The 18,123-nt window shown below is 45.5% G+C and overlaps 1 protein-coding gene across 1 annotated transcript in view; it reads right to left on the bottom strand.

Moving 5' to 3' along the window:
* The window catches only part of ELAPOR1 (endosome-lysosome associated apoptosis and autophagy regulator 1), an 810,939-nt gene that overhangs the window by 76,429 nt on the left and 716,387 nt on the right, over positions 1-18,123 (bottom strand). The window contains exon 19 of the mRNA XM_040422210.1: positions 15,847-15,973. Within this exon, the coding sequence (XP_040278144.1) occupies positions 15,847-15,973 (127 nt within the window). The remainder of the gene's footprint in view (positions 1-15,846; positions 15,974-18,123) is intronic.

The raw sequence follows: 18,123 nt of genomic DNA, 5'->3' as shown, positions 1-18,123 counted from the left end.
TGGCAGGCCACGGTTCTTCCTGGCTTCTGAAAGGTGCAACATTATTATTCAGGACAAAGTGGAAAAGCTTGTGGACTAGATGGTTTAGGACTCCTCTCAGTCACAGCAGGATGCCGTGGAGGTCACCTCTGAGTTTCACACCGTGCCTTAGAGCCAGGGGTCACATAATTCCTCCTGCTTCTCCTCCTCATCTAGAGAAGCCTTTCAGTTGCATCTCTGTCATCACTGTACCCTCCTATTGGAGCACCTTCTTTTTTCCTAAAAATAAGAAACAAAAACCAACCATGCACTACAACTCCCTGTTGATTAGTTGTGTAAGAACAGTCAGTGTTTGGACAGCCATGAGGAGGGGGTTCAGGGGGAGGTGGGGGACTCCATGCATACCTGTTTTAGTGGTAGTAGTAGTAGTGGCAGTAGATGCTATGGTGGTGGTAGGGGCAGTGGTAAATCAAGGCAAATAAAGAACAGGGAATCAGGAGGAGGGCCAAGAAGCTCTGATGAAAGTGGCAGGGAATCTGATGATTGTCCGTTGGACAGAAACTGGGAGCTGGATCAGAGTCGTAAGGAAGAGGTGACATCAGAGGAGGAGGGTAGTGGCTGCAGCAGCAATAAAGCGCAATAGGCAATGTATAGCCAAAACCTCCCAAAAACTGGCAGGGGCAAATGTATCTTTCTTGAAAATCAAAAAAATTGCTTATTAAATTCCAAGCCTTCTAACACTTTAAAAAAAAATTCATTTACAAAATGATTCCAACATAAAGTAAGCATGAGTTTTAATTAATCATTTTTTTATGAGGTACCTCTGTCTTAGAAGCAGAGAAATTCAGATTTAGAAAGATTTTTCCAAATTTTCTGTAAATTGTTGTATTTTTTCATTTAGGTAAAACATATTGACTCAAATTCACCACTAGCATGAAATACACTGCTCAAAAAAATAAAGGGAACACAAAAATAACACATCCTAGATCTGAGTTAATTAAATATTCTTCTGAAATACTTTGTTCTTTACATAGTTGAATGTGCTGACAACAAAATCACACAAAAATTAAAAAATGGAAATCAAATTTTTTAACCCATGGAGGTCTGGATTTGGAGTCACACTCAAAATTAAAGTGGAAAAACACACTACAGGCTGATCCAACTTTGATGTAATGTCCTTAAAACAAGTCAAAATGAGGCTCAGTAGTGTGTGTGGCCTCCACGTGCCTGTATGACCTCCCTACAACGCCTGTGCATGCTCCTGATGAGGTGGCGGACGGTCTCCTGAGGGATCTCCTCACAGACCTGGACTAAAGCATCTGCCAACTCCTGGACAGTCTGTGGTGCAATGTGACGTTGGTGGATAGAGCGAGACATGATGTCCCAGATGTGCTCAATTGGATTCAGGTCTGGGGAACGGGCGGGCCACTCCATAGCATCAATGCCTTCGTCTTGCAGGAACTGCTGACACACTCCAGCCACATGAGGTCTAGCATTGTCTTGCATTAGGAGGAACCCAGGACCAACTGCACCAGCATATGGTCTCACAAGGGGTCTGAGGATCTCATCTCGGTACCTAATGGCAGTCAGGCTACCTCTGGCAAGCACATGGAGGGCTGTGCGGCCCTCCAAAGAAATGCCACCTCACACCATTACTGACCCAATGCCAAACCGGTTATTCTGGAGGATGTTGCAGGCAGCAGAACGTTCTCCACGGCGTCTCCAGACTCTGTCACATCTGTCACATGCTCAGTGTGAACCTGCTTTCATCTGTGAAGAGCACAGGGCGCCAGTGGGGAATTTGCCAATCTTGGTGTTCTCTGGCAAATGCCAAACGTCCTGCACGGTGTTGGGCTGTAAGCACAACCCCCACCTGTGGACGTCGGGCCCTCATATCACCCTCATGGAGTCTTTTTCTGACTGTTTGAGCAGACACATGCACATTTGTGGCCTTCTGGAGGTCATTTTGCAGGGCTCTGGCAGTGCTCCTCCTGTTCCTCCTTGCACAAAGGCGGAGGTAGCGGTCCTGCTGCTAGGTTGTTGCCCTCCTACGGCCTCATCCACGTCTCCTGATGTACTGGCCTGTCTCCTGGTAGCGCCTCCATGCTCTGGACACTACGCTGACAGACACAGCAAACCTTCTTGCCACAGCTCGCATTGATGTGCCATCCTGGATAAGCTGCACTACCTGAGCCACTTGTGTGGGTTGTAGACTCCGTCTCATGCTACCACTAGAGTGAAAGCACCGCCAGCATTCAAAAGTGACCAAAACTTCAGCCAGGAAGCATAGGAACTGAGAAGTGGTCTGTGGTTACCACCTGCAGAACCACTCCTTTATTGGGGGTGTCTTGCTAATTGCCTATAATTTCCACCTGTTGTCTATTCCATTTGCACAACAGCATGTGAAATTGATTGTCACTCAGTGTTGCTTCCTAAGTGGACAGTTTTATTTCACAGAAGTGTGATTGACTTGGAGTTACATTGTGTTGTTTAAGTGTTCCCTTTATTTTTTTGAGCAGTGTACAATGCGCCACGAGAAAACCTTGCTACTGTCCCTGATGACGCCTGTCACATTTCAGATAATTAATCGAAAAACACAATTTAAGATGTCTTGACAACCATTCACCCACAAAAAAATATATAAAATCCAGCATTAGGAATCAATCAGTCAGGAACATATTCATCAATGGCAATAGACAATCACCCCAATGTATTCTATAAGACTACTGAAAAGGTGCAAGGTCAGCACACCACACCTCATACGGTACCCCAACAGCAAGGATCCTGTAAACTAACATCGACCCAATACTTCCCAACTAACTACGACATGGACAATACCACTATTGTCCCACTGTCTGCAGTCTGGTATACACCATCTACACAGCCACCACCCATCACCAATAATACAAAATGGAAACTCAATATAGATTCTGACTTTCCACAAGGCTGTCCCCTTAATTTTCCAGCAATCAGTTTTCCTTTGATCAGACTCCATATCAAACAGCTTTCCACATATGTGCACACCACGACTACTTCTCCCAAACAGCTGGCACACACACAGTCATGCAACAGAGATATCTATTCTTTCTGAAGACTCGCTCATTACTAATCATAACACTACTGTTAATGAGCATCCGGAGCCTAGCATTGGTGTCTTTTTTACCCCTTTGCCAGGGCCCTGGCCTAGAATCAATGTATACCTTAAGGTAACCATCAGGGACTACCATGATCACAGACTACTTTTGGATTATCCCCATGAGGGGCCTCAAAGGAAGAATTGATCTCACAGAGGAAGAAGAGATGGGAAATAGAGAAGAAATAGACATCAGACAAATGAAGTCCAAAATAATAGTAAAATTGAACAGGATAATGCTCTAGTGCTGATTTTCAATTTATCCATTCCAAACACATTCTCAGTACTGCAGAACCAACCTTCTCCAAAAGGGTCTCTTATTTTGTCCTACTGGGAATTTTTAATTTTTTTTTTACTTTTTATTGATCTGAACTTCATCTGCAAGGTCACACTTCACATACATTTTGATATCCTTCAGACCCCTAGCCAAATCAGAAACCTCATCAGCAGAAACAAATAACTCACCCAAAGCTATTAACATGGGGCTGAAACCATAGTCCTTGTTCAATCCAGGCCACCACATCAAGACCTTTTTTTCCATGGTCGCCAAGGATCTGAGAGATATAAATAAGGGTCTAACCACCCCTAACAATCTCACCAAGTAAGAAAAGGATGCCCTCAATAGCTTAATGATGAATGGTGCAATAGTAATCAGAAATGTAGATAAGGGAGGAGGTGAGCCAGGATAAGGATGAATACCTTGCAGAAGCAAATAAGATTTTGAAGTAGGGTTGTTTCGATACCAAAATTTTGATTCGGTTTCGATACCATAAAAAAGTCGATACAAGTCGATACCACACGAAAAAAAATTAAACCGCCAAAAAAGCTGCGTGCGTTCCGCATTTCATGAAACGTCCGGCCCATAATCGAACAGTCCTATCCTATTTTTGGGGGAAAAAGGCGACTAAAAAAAATGGCGAATCATGCAGTTTTTATTCAAATGTTTTCTGTTATGGCGTTTACTGCATAGGAGATTTTTTTAATATTTTAATAGTTTGGACTTTTCGGACGTGGCGATATGTAATATGTTTATTTATTTATTGTTTATATATTTTATATGTAAAATTGTGAAAGGGGGTGATTCATACTTAATATTTTTTTATTTTATTTTTTAACCTTAATCTTTTGATACCTTCACCCTAATAGAGCAGTGACATTAGCATGGCAGCAAGGGCTTCAGTAGCGTCCTGGCTGCCATGGTAACCAATTGGAGCCCCAGGATTACACAGCTGGGGCTCCAATCAGAAGCTGCCACTGCACCACCAATGAGGAGGAGGGGAGGGGACCCTGTGGCCACTGCCACCAAGGATTTTAATACTGGGGGGTGGGGGGAGGGGGGAGGGGGAGCACTGCGCCACCAATGATTTTAATACTGGGCAGGAGGGGGGGGGCGCACTGCACTACCAATTATAATTAACGTTTAATACAGGAGGCTAGATGCGGGCAGCAGAATCACATAGCCGTCACCCAGCCTCTATGACAGCACTACAGCCAGGGAGAAGGAACTCCCAGGGAGAAAAGCTGATGTCTCCTCCCTGGTGTTCCGATGCTATTACTTAGCATACAGTGCTCTCCCCTCCTTCGCCCCTCTCCCTCCTCATTTGTGGCAGCGGCAGCACAGGGGGAGGGAGAGAGTGACTCCTCCTCCCCTGTGCTGCTGAGGGAACATGGCGTTCGCTGATAGCAGTGCGCTCATGTTCTGTGCAGTAGCGCATCCTAGTATCAAAAAATGTCAAATCCCTGTATCGAGGTCGATACCAGACAAAAGTATCGAATGGGTATTGAAAATTCGATACACGAAACAACCCTATTTTGGATGAAGAATATTATCAAGTCCTGACCAAAAATCCTTTGATAGAGGACACCAAGGAATTGCTATTCCTACTCAAAGAAGACAAAGACAACCGTATATTAACAAAAAAAGAAAAAGTCGAAATTATTGTGGATGATCCAAGTCTGGTTTTATTTTACCACCTACCAAAGGTACATAAAGCCATCTAAAATCACCCTGGGTAACCTATCATCTCCAGCATCTCCTTTTTAACTTATATTTTTCATGTTATGTGGATATTTTACTTCAGAAATAGGTCATCCAATTACCATCCTATCTGAAAGACCCACCAAGTCTGATCACCCTACTTAAGGAAGTTAAATGGTGGGATTCATACACATCTGGCTAACACTGGGCATGTCATCCCTTTACTAAAACATGCCAGACGACGCAGGGAGAGAACCAGTGTGGTACTTCCTTGAACAAGATAATACAATGCCTTAATTGCAAAGAACCTTTGTATTAGATGCCATCCACTTCATCACAATAAATCACAATACTTTCATCTTTGAAGGAAAACTATGCAAGCAGACTAAAGGAATTGCAATGGGCACACATTTTGCACCCAGCTTCGCAAATCTCTGTATGGGACGAAGAACAATACATCTATGGTGCTCACCCTTGTGTAGGAATACCATATTCTACAGACATTGTATAGATGACTTATTATTCATTTGGAATGGTAGCACAGATGAGGCTGTCTGGTTCACATCATATTTAAATAATAATACCTTAAGCCTCTCTTTTACAGCCAATCATTCGAACACAGCCATTGAATACCTTGATGTAGTACTGATTTAAAAAAAGAATCTATTGAAACAAAGACATTTTTCAAAAAAAAGTATATGATAACAGTTACCTCGACTACCAGAGTTCACACCACTAGAAGTAGAGAAACAATATACCATTTAACCAATTTAAATAGATCCATAGGAATTGCACTGATAATGAGGATTTTGAAGTTCAGTCAGATTCTCAAATCCAGATTTCACAATAAAGGTTACCCAGTCATAGAAGCTGCCTTCACAAGGGCAAAAAAACTAATACAACAAGAATGTTTAGCACCAAAGAAGGAGGAACATGAGACGTCGGAAAAGTGAGAAAATTTCAAATCTACATTCATAACTACATATAATATTAATTACAACATCTTACATAATATTTTAACCAAACACTGGCCAATCTTGCAAGGAAACCCCTTTTTGAAGAAGCACATCAAATCTAAGCCTCAGATCACATTTGTTGTAAATACACGAGTGATGAATAAGAATGATGAAAGATGATGGCAGCAATCCTTGGTTCTTTTCCAGAGATGAAGCTTTATTTCGATTATCAGGCCCAGATACAACAAGGTTAGAGCTCTTAAGATGAATGAACCTACTGATACCCAGAGTGATGTTACCTCAGTTCATCCACATCAGTTCAAGCCTCTCAGTCCATTCTCCTCAGTTGATTCCCCATAACCTTTGGTTCATTCACACTTCTTATACCATTTTTACCCATTGACTAACATGTGGAGGACATCTAATTGGCTAGTACAAAATATCAACCCTAAGCATAAGTCTATTGGTCATTTTAAACTAAACTGGTAATCTAATAGGTTGATTGTCTAATCCTGTTTTAGTGGTGGCAGTTGTATAACTTAAAATGTGGAGGGAAAATTCTTGTCTGGCCACTTCTGTTTACACCCTAGGTGACAGACAATAGTCACCTTTACTGTAAACAGAAGTTCCTCTAGACAGAAAATGTTATCCATTGTTCTCACAGCCAGAGAGTTTCAGCTGGCCTAGAAAACCCTTAGGTCTACATTTTTGTATTTGATTTAAATAAAAGGATCTTATCTCGCCTCTAGACATCACATATGAGTTGTAAATAGCTTCTGACTGTAACTATGATTATCGGCTGATTAAATGTCCTCCAATGTTAGATCCATGTAATGGCCATGTGTCAATATCGTATATAATACATATATAAAATTATGTAATATACCAATAATATACCAATAACATTTAGAAGATCTCGGACACTAAAGAACCTTGTCATCCCCAGCAAGCTCCGCCAAAATCATTCTGTTTCCCGATATGTGTCTTAGTTTTAAATGCAGCCATCAGTTGTGCAAATGTAGCCTCAACATCACCTCACATCAATGCCACTTTCGGAGTAACACCATGGGAGAACATTTTGAGACAAAGTCCTTTCTGAACAGTTTTTTATCTTATGTCATATCTGTTGGAATGTACCTGTGGGCTTCAGTTTATTTGCCACACCACACTCACACTCCCTCCACCCATATACCTTTCCTACCATACCCACCATTCACATACTCTGACTCAACCCCTCATCATCTACTCATTATGTCTATACCTCTTATTATGCACCTTCAAAAGATTATTTTTACTTTTGGACTAGTCATCCCTATTAGGGATGAGCAAACCCGAACTGTATAGTTCGGGTTCATACAGAATTTTGGGGTGTCCGTGACACGGACCCGAACATTTTCGTAAAAGTCCGGGTTCGGGTTCGGTGTTCGGCGCTTTCTGAAAGGCTGCAAAGCAGCTAATCAACAAGCGTCATACTACTTGCCCCAAGAGGCCATCACAGCCTTGCCTACTATTGGCATGGCTGTGATTGGCCAGTGCAGCATGTGACCCAGCCTCTATACAAGCTTGGGTCATGTAGCGCTGCACGTCACTCTGCTGATTCAAGCATAGGGAGAGGTTGCTGCTGCGACGTTAGTGCGAGATTAGGCAGATTAACTCCTCCAAAAGACTTAATTCAGTGATCGATCTCCAGCTGTGGATCATTGAAGTGCTAATATCGACTTGCTCACTTTTTTTAGGCTGCCCAGAGCGTTTTTAGATCACTTTTTTCTGGGGTGATCGGTGGCCATTTTGTGGCTTGTGGTGCGCCAGCACAAGCTACCACCAAGTGCTTTTAACCATCAATAGTGTGGTTATTTTCCTACATCAGCTGCAGGCTGAGCCTGTGTCACCGAAGTGCATTTAACCATCAACAGTCTGGTTATTTTTTGGCCATATACTACTTCAGGTGCAGGCTGAGCCTGTGTCACCCAAGTGCATTTAATCATCAACAGTGTGGTTATTTTTTGGCCATATACTACATCAGGTGCAGGCTGAGCCTGTGTCACCCAAGTGCATTTAACCATCAACAGTGTGGTTAATTTTTGGCCATATACTACATCAGGTGCAGGCTGAGCCTGTGTCACCCAAGTGCATTTAACCATCAACAGTGTGGTTAATTTTTGGCCATATACTACATCAGGTGCAGGCTGAGCCTGTGTCACCCAAGTGCATTTAACCATCAATAGTGTGGTTATTTTTTGGCCATATACTACATCAGGGGCAAGTTGAGCCTGCCACCCATTGCCTAAAAAATAGACCTGACATTTCTATTCAACCAAATCTGTACTGTTTTAGCTGGTCAAGTTATTTGTAGTGACCGTAAAAGCACAGTTTTTGTTCTGGGGTGAAAAACTATTCCCAAATTTGACATTCTCAAAATAAGTAGTTTATGCTATATGAGGCCTACTTGAAATCTATCCCAAAAAGGATATCTTAGATTCAAGGTGCTGATAGTGTCATTCAGAAAAACTTAACACACACGCTACCGTGCAGATACAAGTCTAATTCTGTGATTAAACCTATACCTGTCACACAGCGCAAAAAAAAATAGGTCTCACATTTCTATTCAACCAAATCTGTACTGTTTGAGCTGGTCAAGTTATTTGTAGTGACCATAAAAGCACAGTTTTTGTTCTGGGGTGAAAAACTATTCCCAAATTTGCCATTCTCAAAATTGTGGTGAACGGGAACAATGAGGAAAACATCTAATAAGGGACGCGTACGCGGACGTGGACATGGTCGTGGTGGTGTTAGTGGACCCTCTGGTGCTGGGAGAGGACGTGGCCGTTCTGCCACAGCCACACGTCCTAGTGAACCAACTACCTCAGGTCCCGGTAGCCAGCAGAATTTACAGCGATATTTGGTGGGGCCCAATGCCGTTCTAAGGATGGAAAGGCCTGAGCAGGTACAGGCATTAGTCAATTGGGTGGCCGACAGTGGATCCAGCACGTTCACATTATCTCCCACCCAGTCTTCTGCAGAAAGCACACAGATGGCGCATGAAAACCAAGCCCATCGGTCTGTCACATCACCCCCATGCATATCAGGGAAACTGTCTGAGCCTCAAGTTATGCAGCAGTCTCTTATGCTGTTTGAAGACTCTGCTGCCAGGGTTTCCCAAGGGCATCCACCTAGCCCTTCCCCAGGGGTGGAAGAGATAGAATGCACTAACGCACAACCACTTATTTTTCATGATGATGAGGACATGGGAATACCACCTCAGCACGTCTCTGATGATGACGAAACACAGGTGCCAACTGCTGCGTCTTTCTGCAGTGTGCAGACTGAACAGGAGGTCAGGGATCAAGACTGGGTGGAAAACGATGCAGGGGGCGATGAGGTCCTAGACCCCACATGGAATGAAGGTCGTGCCACTGACTTTCACAGTTCGGAGGAAGAGGCAGTGGTGAGACCGAGCCAACAGCGTAGCAAAAGAGGGAGCAGTGGGCAAAATCAGAACACCCGCCGCCAAGAGACTCCGCCTGTTACTGACCGCCGCCATCTGGGACCGAGCACCCCAAAGGCAGCTTCAAGGAGTTCCATGGCACTTCTTCAATGTGCTGACGACAAGACCCGAGTGGTTTGCACGCTGTGCCATCAGAGCCTGAAGCGAGGCATTAACGTTCTGAACCTTAGCACAACCTGCATGACCAGGCACCTGCATGCAAAGCATGAACTGCAGTGGAGTAAACACCTTAAAAACAAGGAAGTCACTCAGGCTCCCCCTGCTACCTCTTCTGCTGCTGCCGCCTCGGCCTCTTCTGCTGCTGCCGCCGCCTCGGCCTCTTCCTCCGCCTCTGGAGGAACGTTGGCACCTGCCGCCCAGCAAACATGGGATGTACCACCAACACCACCACCTGCGTCACCAAGCATCTCAACCATGTCACACGGCAGCGTTCAGCTCTCCATCTCACAAACATTTGAGAGAAAGCGTAAATTCCCACCTAGCCTGGCCCTGAATGCCAGCATTTCTAAACTACTGGCCTATGAAATGCTGTCATTTAGGCTGGTGGACACAGACAGCTTCAAACAGCTCATGTCGCTTGCTGTCCCACAGTATGTTGTTCCCAGCCGGCACTACTTCTCCAAGAGAGCCGTGCCTTCCCTGCACAACCAAGTGTCCGATAAAATCAAGTGTGCACTGCGCAACGCCATCTGTGGCAAGGTCCATCTAACCACAGATACGTGGACCAGTAAGCATGGCCAGGGACGCTATATCTCCCTAAATTCACACTGGGTAAATGTAGTGGCGGCTGGGCCCCAGGCGGAGAGCTGTTTGGCGCACGTCCTTCCGCCGCCAAGGATCGCAGGGCAACATTCTTTGCCTCCTGTCTCCTCCTCCTCCTACTCAGCTTCCTCCTCCTCTTCTTCCACCTGCTCATCCAGTCAGCCACACACCTTCACCACCAACTTCAGCACAGCCCGGGGTAAACGCCAGCAGGCCGTTCTGAAACTCATATGTTTGGGGGACAGGTCCCACACCGCACAGGAGTTGTGGCGGGGTATAGAACAACAGACCGACAAGTGGTTGCTGCCGGTGAGCCTCAAGCCCGGCCTGGTGGTGTGCGATAATGGGCGAAATCTCGTTGCAGCTCTGGGACTAGCCGGTTTGACGCACATCCCTTGCCTGGCGCATGTGCTGAATTTGGTGGTGCAGAAGTTCATTCGCAACTACCCCGACATGTCAGAGCTGCTGCACGCCTGCTGCTGCACGCCTGTCTGCGCTACAGCGTAACTTCGGCCTTCCTGCTCACCGCCTCATATGCGATGTGCCCACCAGGTGGAACTCCACCTTGCACATGCTGGACAGACTGTGCGAGCAGCAGCAGGCCATAGTGGAGTTTCAGCTGCTGAACGCACGGGTCAGTCACACTGCGGAACAGCACCACTTCACCACCAATGACTGGGCCTCCATGCGAGACCTGTGTGCCCTGTTGCGCTGTTTCGAGTACTCCACCAACATGGCCTGTGGCGATGACGCCGTTATCAGCGTTACAATACCACTTTTATGTCTCCTTGAGAAAACACTTAGGGCGATGATGGAAGAGGAGGTGGCCCAGGAGGAAGAGGAGGAAGAGGGGTCATTTTTAGCACTTTCAGGCCAGTCTCTTCGAAGTGACTCAGAGGGAGGTTTTTTGCAACACCAGAGGCCAGGTACAAATGTGGCCAGACAGGGCCCACTACTGGAGGATGAGAAGGACGAGGATGAGGAGGAGGTGGAGGAGGATGAGGATGAAGCATGTTCACAGCGGGGTGGCACCCAAAGCAGCTCGGGCCCATCACTGGTGCGTGGCTGGGGGGAAACACAGGACGATGACGATACGCCTCCCACAGAGGACAGCTTGTCCTTACCTCTGGGCAGCCTGGCACACATGAGCGACTACATGCTGCAGTGCCTGCGCAATGACAGCAGAGTTGCCCACATTTTAACGTGTGTGGACTACTGGGTTGCCACCCTGCTGGATCCCCGGTACAAAGACAATGTGCCCACCTTACTTCCTACACTGGAGCGTGATAGGAAGATGCGCGAGTACAAGCGCACGTTGGTAGACGCGCTACTGAGAGCATTCCCAAATGTCACAGGGGAACCAGTGGAAGCCCAAGGCGAAGGCAGAGGAGGAGCAAGAGGTCGCCAACGCAGCTGTGTCACGGCCAGCTCCTCTGAGGGCAGGGTTAGCATGGCAGAGATGTGAAAAAGTTTTGTCACAACGCCACAGCTAACTGCACCACCACCTGATACGGAACGTGTTAGCAGGAGGCAACATTTCACTAACATGGTGGAACAGTACCTGTGCACACCCCTCCACGTACTGACTGATGGTTCGGCCCCATTCAACTTCTGGGTCTCCAAATTGTCCACGTGGCCAGAGCTAGCCTTTTATGCCTTGGAGGTGCTGGCCTGCCCGGCGGCCAGCGTTTTGTCTGAACGTGTATTCAGCACGGCAGGGGCCGTCATTACAGACAAACGCAGCCGCCTGTCTACAGCCAATGTGGACAAGCTGACGTTCATAAAAATGAACCAGGCATGGATCCCACAGGACCTGTCCATCCCTTGTGCAGATTAGACATTAACTACCTCCCCTTAACAATATTTTATTCTACTCCAGGGCACTTCCTCATTCAATACTATTTTTATTTTCATTTTACCATTATATTGCGGGGCAACCCAAAGTTGAATGAACCTCTCCTCCGTCTGGGTGCCGGGGCCTAAATGTGTGACAGTGGCCTGTTCCAGTGGTGGGTGACGTGAAGCCTGATTCTCTGCTATGACATGAAGACAGATTCTGTGCTGACATAAGGCCAGATTCTCTGTTACGGGACCTCTCTCCTCTGCCTGGGTGCCTGGGCCTAAATGTGTGACAGTGGCCTGTTCCAGTGGTGGGTGACGTGATGCCTGATTCTCTGCTATGACATGAAGACTGATTCTGCGCTGACATAAGGCCAGATTCTCTGTTACGGGACCTCTCTCTTCTGCCTGGGTGCCTGGGCCTAAATGTGTGACAGTGGCCTTTTCCAGTGGTGGGTGACGTGATGCCTGATTCTCTGCTATGACATGAAGACTGATTCTGCGCTGACATAAGGCCAGATTCTCTGTTACGGGACCTCTCTCCTCTGTCTGGGTGCCGGGGCCTAAATGTGTGACAGTGGCCTGTTCCAGTGGTGGGTGACGTGAAGCCTGATTCTCTGCTATGACATGAATACAGATTCTGTGCTGACATAAGGCCAGATTCTCTGTTACGGGACCTCTCTCCTCTGCCTGGGTGCCGGGGCCTAAATGTGTGACAGTGGCCTGTTCCAGTGGTGGGTGACGTGAAGCCTGATTCTCTGCTATGACATGAAGACAGATTCTGTGCTGACATAAGGCCAGATTCTCTGTTACGGGACCTCTCTCCTCTGTCTGGGTGCCTGGGCCTAAATGTGTGACAGTGGCCTGTTCCAGTGGTGGGTGACATGAAGCCTGATTCTCTGCTATGACATGAAGACAGATTCTGTGCTGACATAAGGCCAGATTCTCTGTTACGGGACCTCTCTCCTCTGCCTGGGTGCCTGGGCCTAAATATGTGACAGTGGCCTGTTCCAGTGGTGGGTGACGTGAAGCCTGATTCTCTGCTATGACATGAATACAGATTCTGCGCTGACATAAGGCCAGATTCTCTGTTACGGGACCTCTCTCCTCTGCCTGGGCCTAAATATGTGACAGTGGCCTGTTCCAGTGGTGGGTGACGTGAAGCCCGATTCTCTATGACATGAAGACAGATTCTGCGCTGACATAAGGCCAGATTCTCTGTTACGGGACCTCTCTCCTCTGTCTGGGTGCCTGGGCCTAAATGTGTGACAGTGGCCTGTTCCAGTGGTGGGTGACGTGAATCCTGATTCTCTGCTATGACATGAAGACAGATTCTGTGCTGACATAAGGCCAGATTCTCTGTTACGGGACCTCTCTCCTCTGTCTGGGTGCCGGGGCCTAAATATGTGACAGTGGCCTGTTCCAGTGGTGGGTGACGTGAAGCCTGATTCTCTGCTATGACATGAAGACAGATTCTGTGCTGACATAAGGCCAGATTCTCTGTTACGGGACCTCTCTCCTCTGTCTGGGTGTCGGGGCCTAAATATGTGACAGTGGCCTGTTCCAGTGGTGGGTGACGTGAAGCCTGATTCTCTGCTATGACATGAAGACTGATTCTGCGCTGACATGAAGCCAGATTCTCTGCTATGGCATGAAGAGACTGATTCTCTGCTGACATGAAGCCAGATTCTTTGCTATGGCATGAAGAGACTGATTCTCTGCTGACGTGAAGCCAGATTCTCTGCTATGGGACCTCTGTCCAATTGATATTGGTTAATTTTTATTTTTTTAATTTTAATTTTAATTCATTTCCCTATCCACATTTGTTTGCAGGGGATTTACCTACATGTTGCTGCCTTTTGCAGCCCTCTAGCTCTTTCCTGGGCTGTTTTACAGCCTTTTTAGTGCCCAAAAGTTCGGGACCCCATTGACTTCAATGGGGTTCGGGTTCGGGACGAAGTTCGGGTCGGGTTCGGATCCCGAACCCGAACATTTCCGGGAAGTTCGGCCGAACTTCTCGAACCCGAACATCCAGGTGTTCGCTCAACTCTAATCCCTATATACTAATAAGCCTATCCCTTCAAACCTTTCACCATCATTTGTCATAATCCATCTAGCTTTTTTTTTAATCAATTAGTTCCTCTGTCCATTGCATTCACCCACAATTCTCACACCACCGTACAAGCCACCATTCAGTCCCTCATTATCCAATAATGTAGCTGCTAATTATACAATTCCAGTTGCTAATAATAAATAATACATATTCTACAGTCATCATAGACTTGCCATACAAATCTGCTTAATAACAAATACCGAGGCCATCACCATTCACTCCCAATTCATTTTCCCCCTACTGTTCCCAGTCTTATCATATATACACTCACTTAATGCCCCCAGCCTAATCCAACCCAACAGGTTTTTATTTTTATATTCATTTTAACTCTGAATCATAATCCCCTGTATGTACTCTCTATTGAGGTTGTCACCATCCGGCTGTGTGCTCTCATCCCTGCGTGCATGCTTCTTTTCCTCTGATCCTGGCATATCACTCCACCGCAATCCTGCCTTCATCCCTGCCTATAACTTGGTGCGCGTTTACCACACGCCAAGAAGCTTTACAGTTTCAACCAGGATGCCTTGCTCTCTATTATCTTCTGACACGACTTACAATTTGTTTATATACCACTGACGAACTGATGGTTGTTGCACTACATGTTCGTTGTTAGTGCACATCACCAAGGGCATCAGTGTCTAAATGTGAATATCAGTTACTGAAATCAAGTATTTACTGTTTTTCTTCAGAAATTTGCAGTCTCCCACATCTTATCTATTTATGTATGTATCCATTTATCTATTTATCCATTTACTGATTTCATCCAATTATTTTATATATTTCTGGATACATTATAACATTGTTTTTAACCTGTACAAAGTGGCCTAAAGCACATAGGACCCCATATTAGCTGTACATGCAGAACAAGGGCTTTTTATTTTATTTCATTTTATTTTATGCCAGGACAGACTTTGCTTCGCTCATGCAATTTCTTGCAATTCTTTGTCATCCATTCTTTTTCATAATTTCCTGTTACTGTTTATTTATACATTTTTAAGCATATTGTGCCATATATTTTTTACTGCCTCTTTATACTTGACAAAGGAGTTTTAAACTCCGAAACGCGTTTTTATCAAGGTTACCAATAAAGAAACATTATTCCACTCCACTGTGGTCGTGTCTTGCGCCAACAAGTGTCAGAACATTGCAGAGTGTTGACTGTCACCTTTTTGCCTATAATATACTTTTTTCTCCGGCGGGTTGGCCCTCCCTTAGGTTGAGGACCAGACAACACCAGCAGAACCGACCTGTTACATTTACATGTCTTTACTAATGTTGTGCCTATGGTTGCACAACACTTAAAGGGGAGCAAAATCATCTGGTTTTAATCTAATTTAATTTACATATCACCCTATGAGTGCCTGTCTCCTTTTTGCTTTGCCACGGTTTGCCAAGAAAACAATCTCAGAATGGCTTGGATAAGTAAAAGCATTCAAAAATTATTACAATATAATATGACAGATGTCTAACATGCATACCTTTTCCAGGGTCAGGAAGGTGAAAATGGCAGGGTCAGAAAGGGTTAAAGATGAGGATGGAAAAACAAAAACATTTTTGCTTGGTCCTTAAGGGATTAATTACCTGGATACCATGTTGACACACACTTGTGATGACATAGAAGTCATTGTCAGTACATAGAGGACACGCCTGTTCTGTCTCCCACAGAAAATGAAATACACAGCCATCACAGGTTCCATCTGAGCAATTACTGCAAAAAGAAAATTACATGAAGTCATGAAGTAAATTGTTTTAGTTTATTTTGTGCTGACTATGATGGAAGCAAACAGATTTTTATATTTTATTAGCTACTACCTAACCCCTTACTCTCTCAAACTTACGGTATATGTCTAAGTGTAGAGATGGCCTTGCGGTTTGCCCAGCGGTCATTTTGCGGCAATCTTTGCTCGTTTGCGGTTCGCCGAACAAGCGAACATATGGCGATGTCCACCGTCGCCATATTCTTTTGCATTGTGCCGAACTTTGACCCATGACACATCTATCAGGTGGGACAGGACAGCCAATTGAGATGTTTCAGCACATGGACACACCCACTACACTATAAATAAACCCGATCTGGTAGCCATTTTACATTCAGTTTTTTGCCAGTGTAGGGAGAGGTTGCTGTGTGGAGCAGGGACAGACTGTTAGGGACACAAACGCTAGCTAATAGAGCCACAAAAGTCCTTTTAAGGACTAGTATAGATGTGCTATCGATAGGTGTGAGATACTGACGGGGTGTGATATACTTATAATATACTTTGTAACATAGAAAGTATATTATAGTGCATTTGTATTGTGCAGCAGTTGTGTGCGGTTCTGCTGTGATACTGCAGCTAGATAGAGGGACAAACGCTATTTGAATAACTAATTGCAACTGGTGTGATATACCTGTTGCCCCCAAAAACACTGATTAAGGGGTTTGATATACCTGCTTCCACAAAATACTAATTGAGGGGTGTGATACACTGGCTTCCACAAAATATTGATTGAGGCCTGCGATATACCGGCTTCCACCAAATATTGATTAAGGGTTTTGATATACCAACTTCCAGCAAATACTCATTAAGGGGTTCTATATTCCTGTTTCCACAAAATACTGATAGAGGGTATTGATATACCGTCTTCCACCAAATATTGATTAAGGGGTTTGATATACTAACTTCCAGCAAGTTCTCAATAAGGTGTTCTATATACCTGTTTCCACAAAATACTGGTAGAGAGGATTGATATACCAGCTTTCGCCAAATATTGATTGAGGGCTGCGATACACCGGCTTTCACCAAATATTGATTAAGGGCTTTGATTTACCAGCTTCCAGCAAATACTCATTAAGGGGTTCTATATACCTGTTTCCACAAAATACTGATAGAGAGCATTGATATACTGGCTTCCACCACATATTGATTGAGGCCTGCGATACACCGGCTTCCACCAAATATTGATTAAGGGGTTTGATATACCAACTTCCAGCAAGTTCTCAGTAAGGGGTTCTATATACCTGTTTCCACAAAATACTGATAGAGGGGATTGATATGCCGACTTCCACCAAATATTGATTGAGGCCTGCAATATACCTGCTTACACAAATACTGCTCTTCTATAGGGACTTTGTCACACTGTCATTTTGAAAATGACAGGCAGAGGAAGAGGCAGGCCATTCCGCAGGGGTGGTAGGGGTCAGACAGGTGCACCAGGCCGGAGCCTAAGTGGGAAGTTGGAGAAGCACCAGAGTTGGTTGAGTGGCTCACTCAGCCTTACGCTTCTGCTCCCTCCTCATCCTCTGTATCTGCACCCTCCTCACTCTCTGCTTTGTGTACCCCCAAAGACCCCACCACCACCATAGCCCCTTCACTCAAGTCGGAGGAGTTATTTTCCCATCCATTCCTAGACCTTACCGATGCGCAGCCATTCTTGGCATCGAATCAGGAAGAGGAGGTAGCAATGGCCGCCACCCAGCTGTCTGACGACAGTACCCTGATCGGCCCAAGGACGGAGGTCCCCGCTGTTGCTGCCTACTCTGAGATCTGTAATGTCAGTGGTGGTGAAGGTGATGATGACGACGTGTTGATGCACCCCCCAAGCTCCCCAGAACCTATTTGACGTGCCAGGTGAGACGTTGCCATGCTGTGCTGCGGCTGTTGTGCCTACAAGCCAAGAGCAACACCGGTCCTGCACTGATTTAAGCTCTGTGGTTACAGGCAGATCAGTGGCTAATCCCGCTCAATTTGACAGTTGGTAAAATGGTGTGCGACAATGGTGTCAATCTGCTGAGTGCACTGAAACAGGGCAAAATGACACACGTGCCGTGCATGGCACACGTCCTAACCTTAGTCATGCAGTGATTCATTGCCAAATAAC

Source organism: Bufo bufo, chromosome 3, assembly GCF_905171765.1.
Source record: "Bufo bufo chromosome 3, aBufBuf1.1, whole genome shotgun sequence".
Lineage (NCBI taxonomy): Eukaryota > Metazoa > Chordata > Amphibia > Anura > Bufonidae > Bufo > Bufo bufo.
Note: the sequence above shows the minus strand (reverse complement) of the source record. Positions and strands in the feature narration are given on the sequence as shown.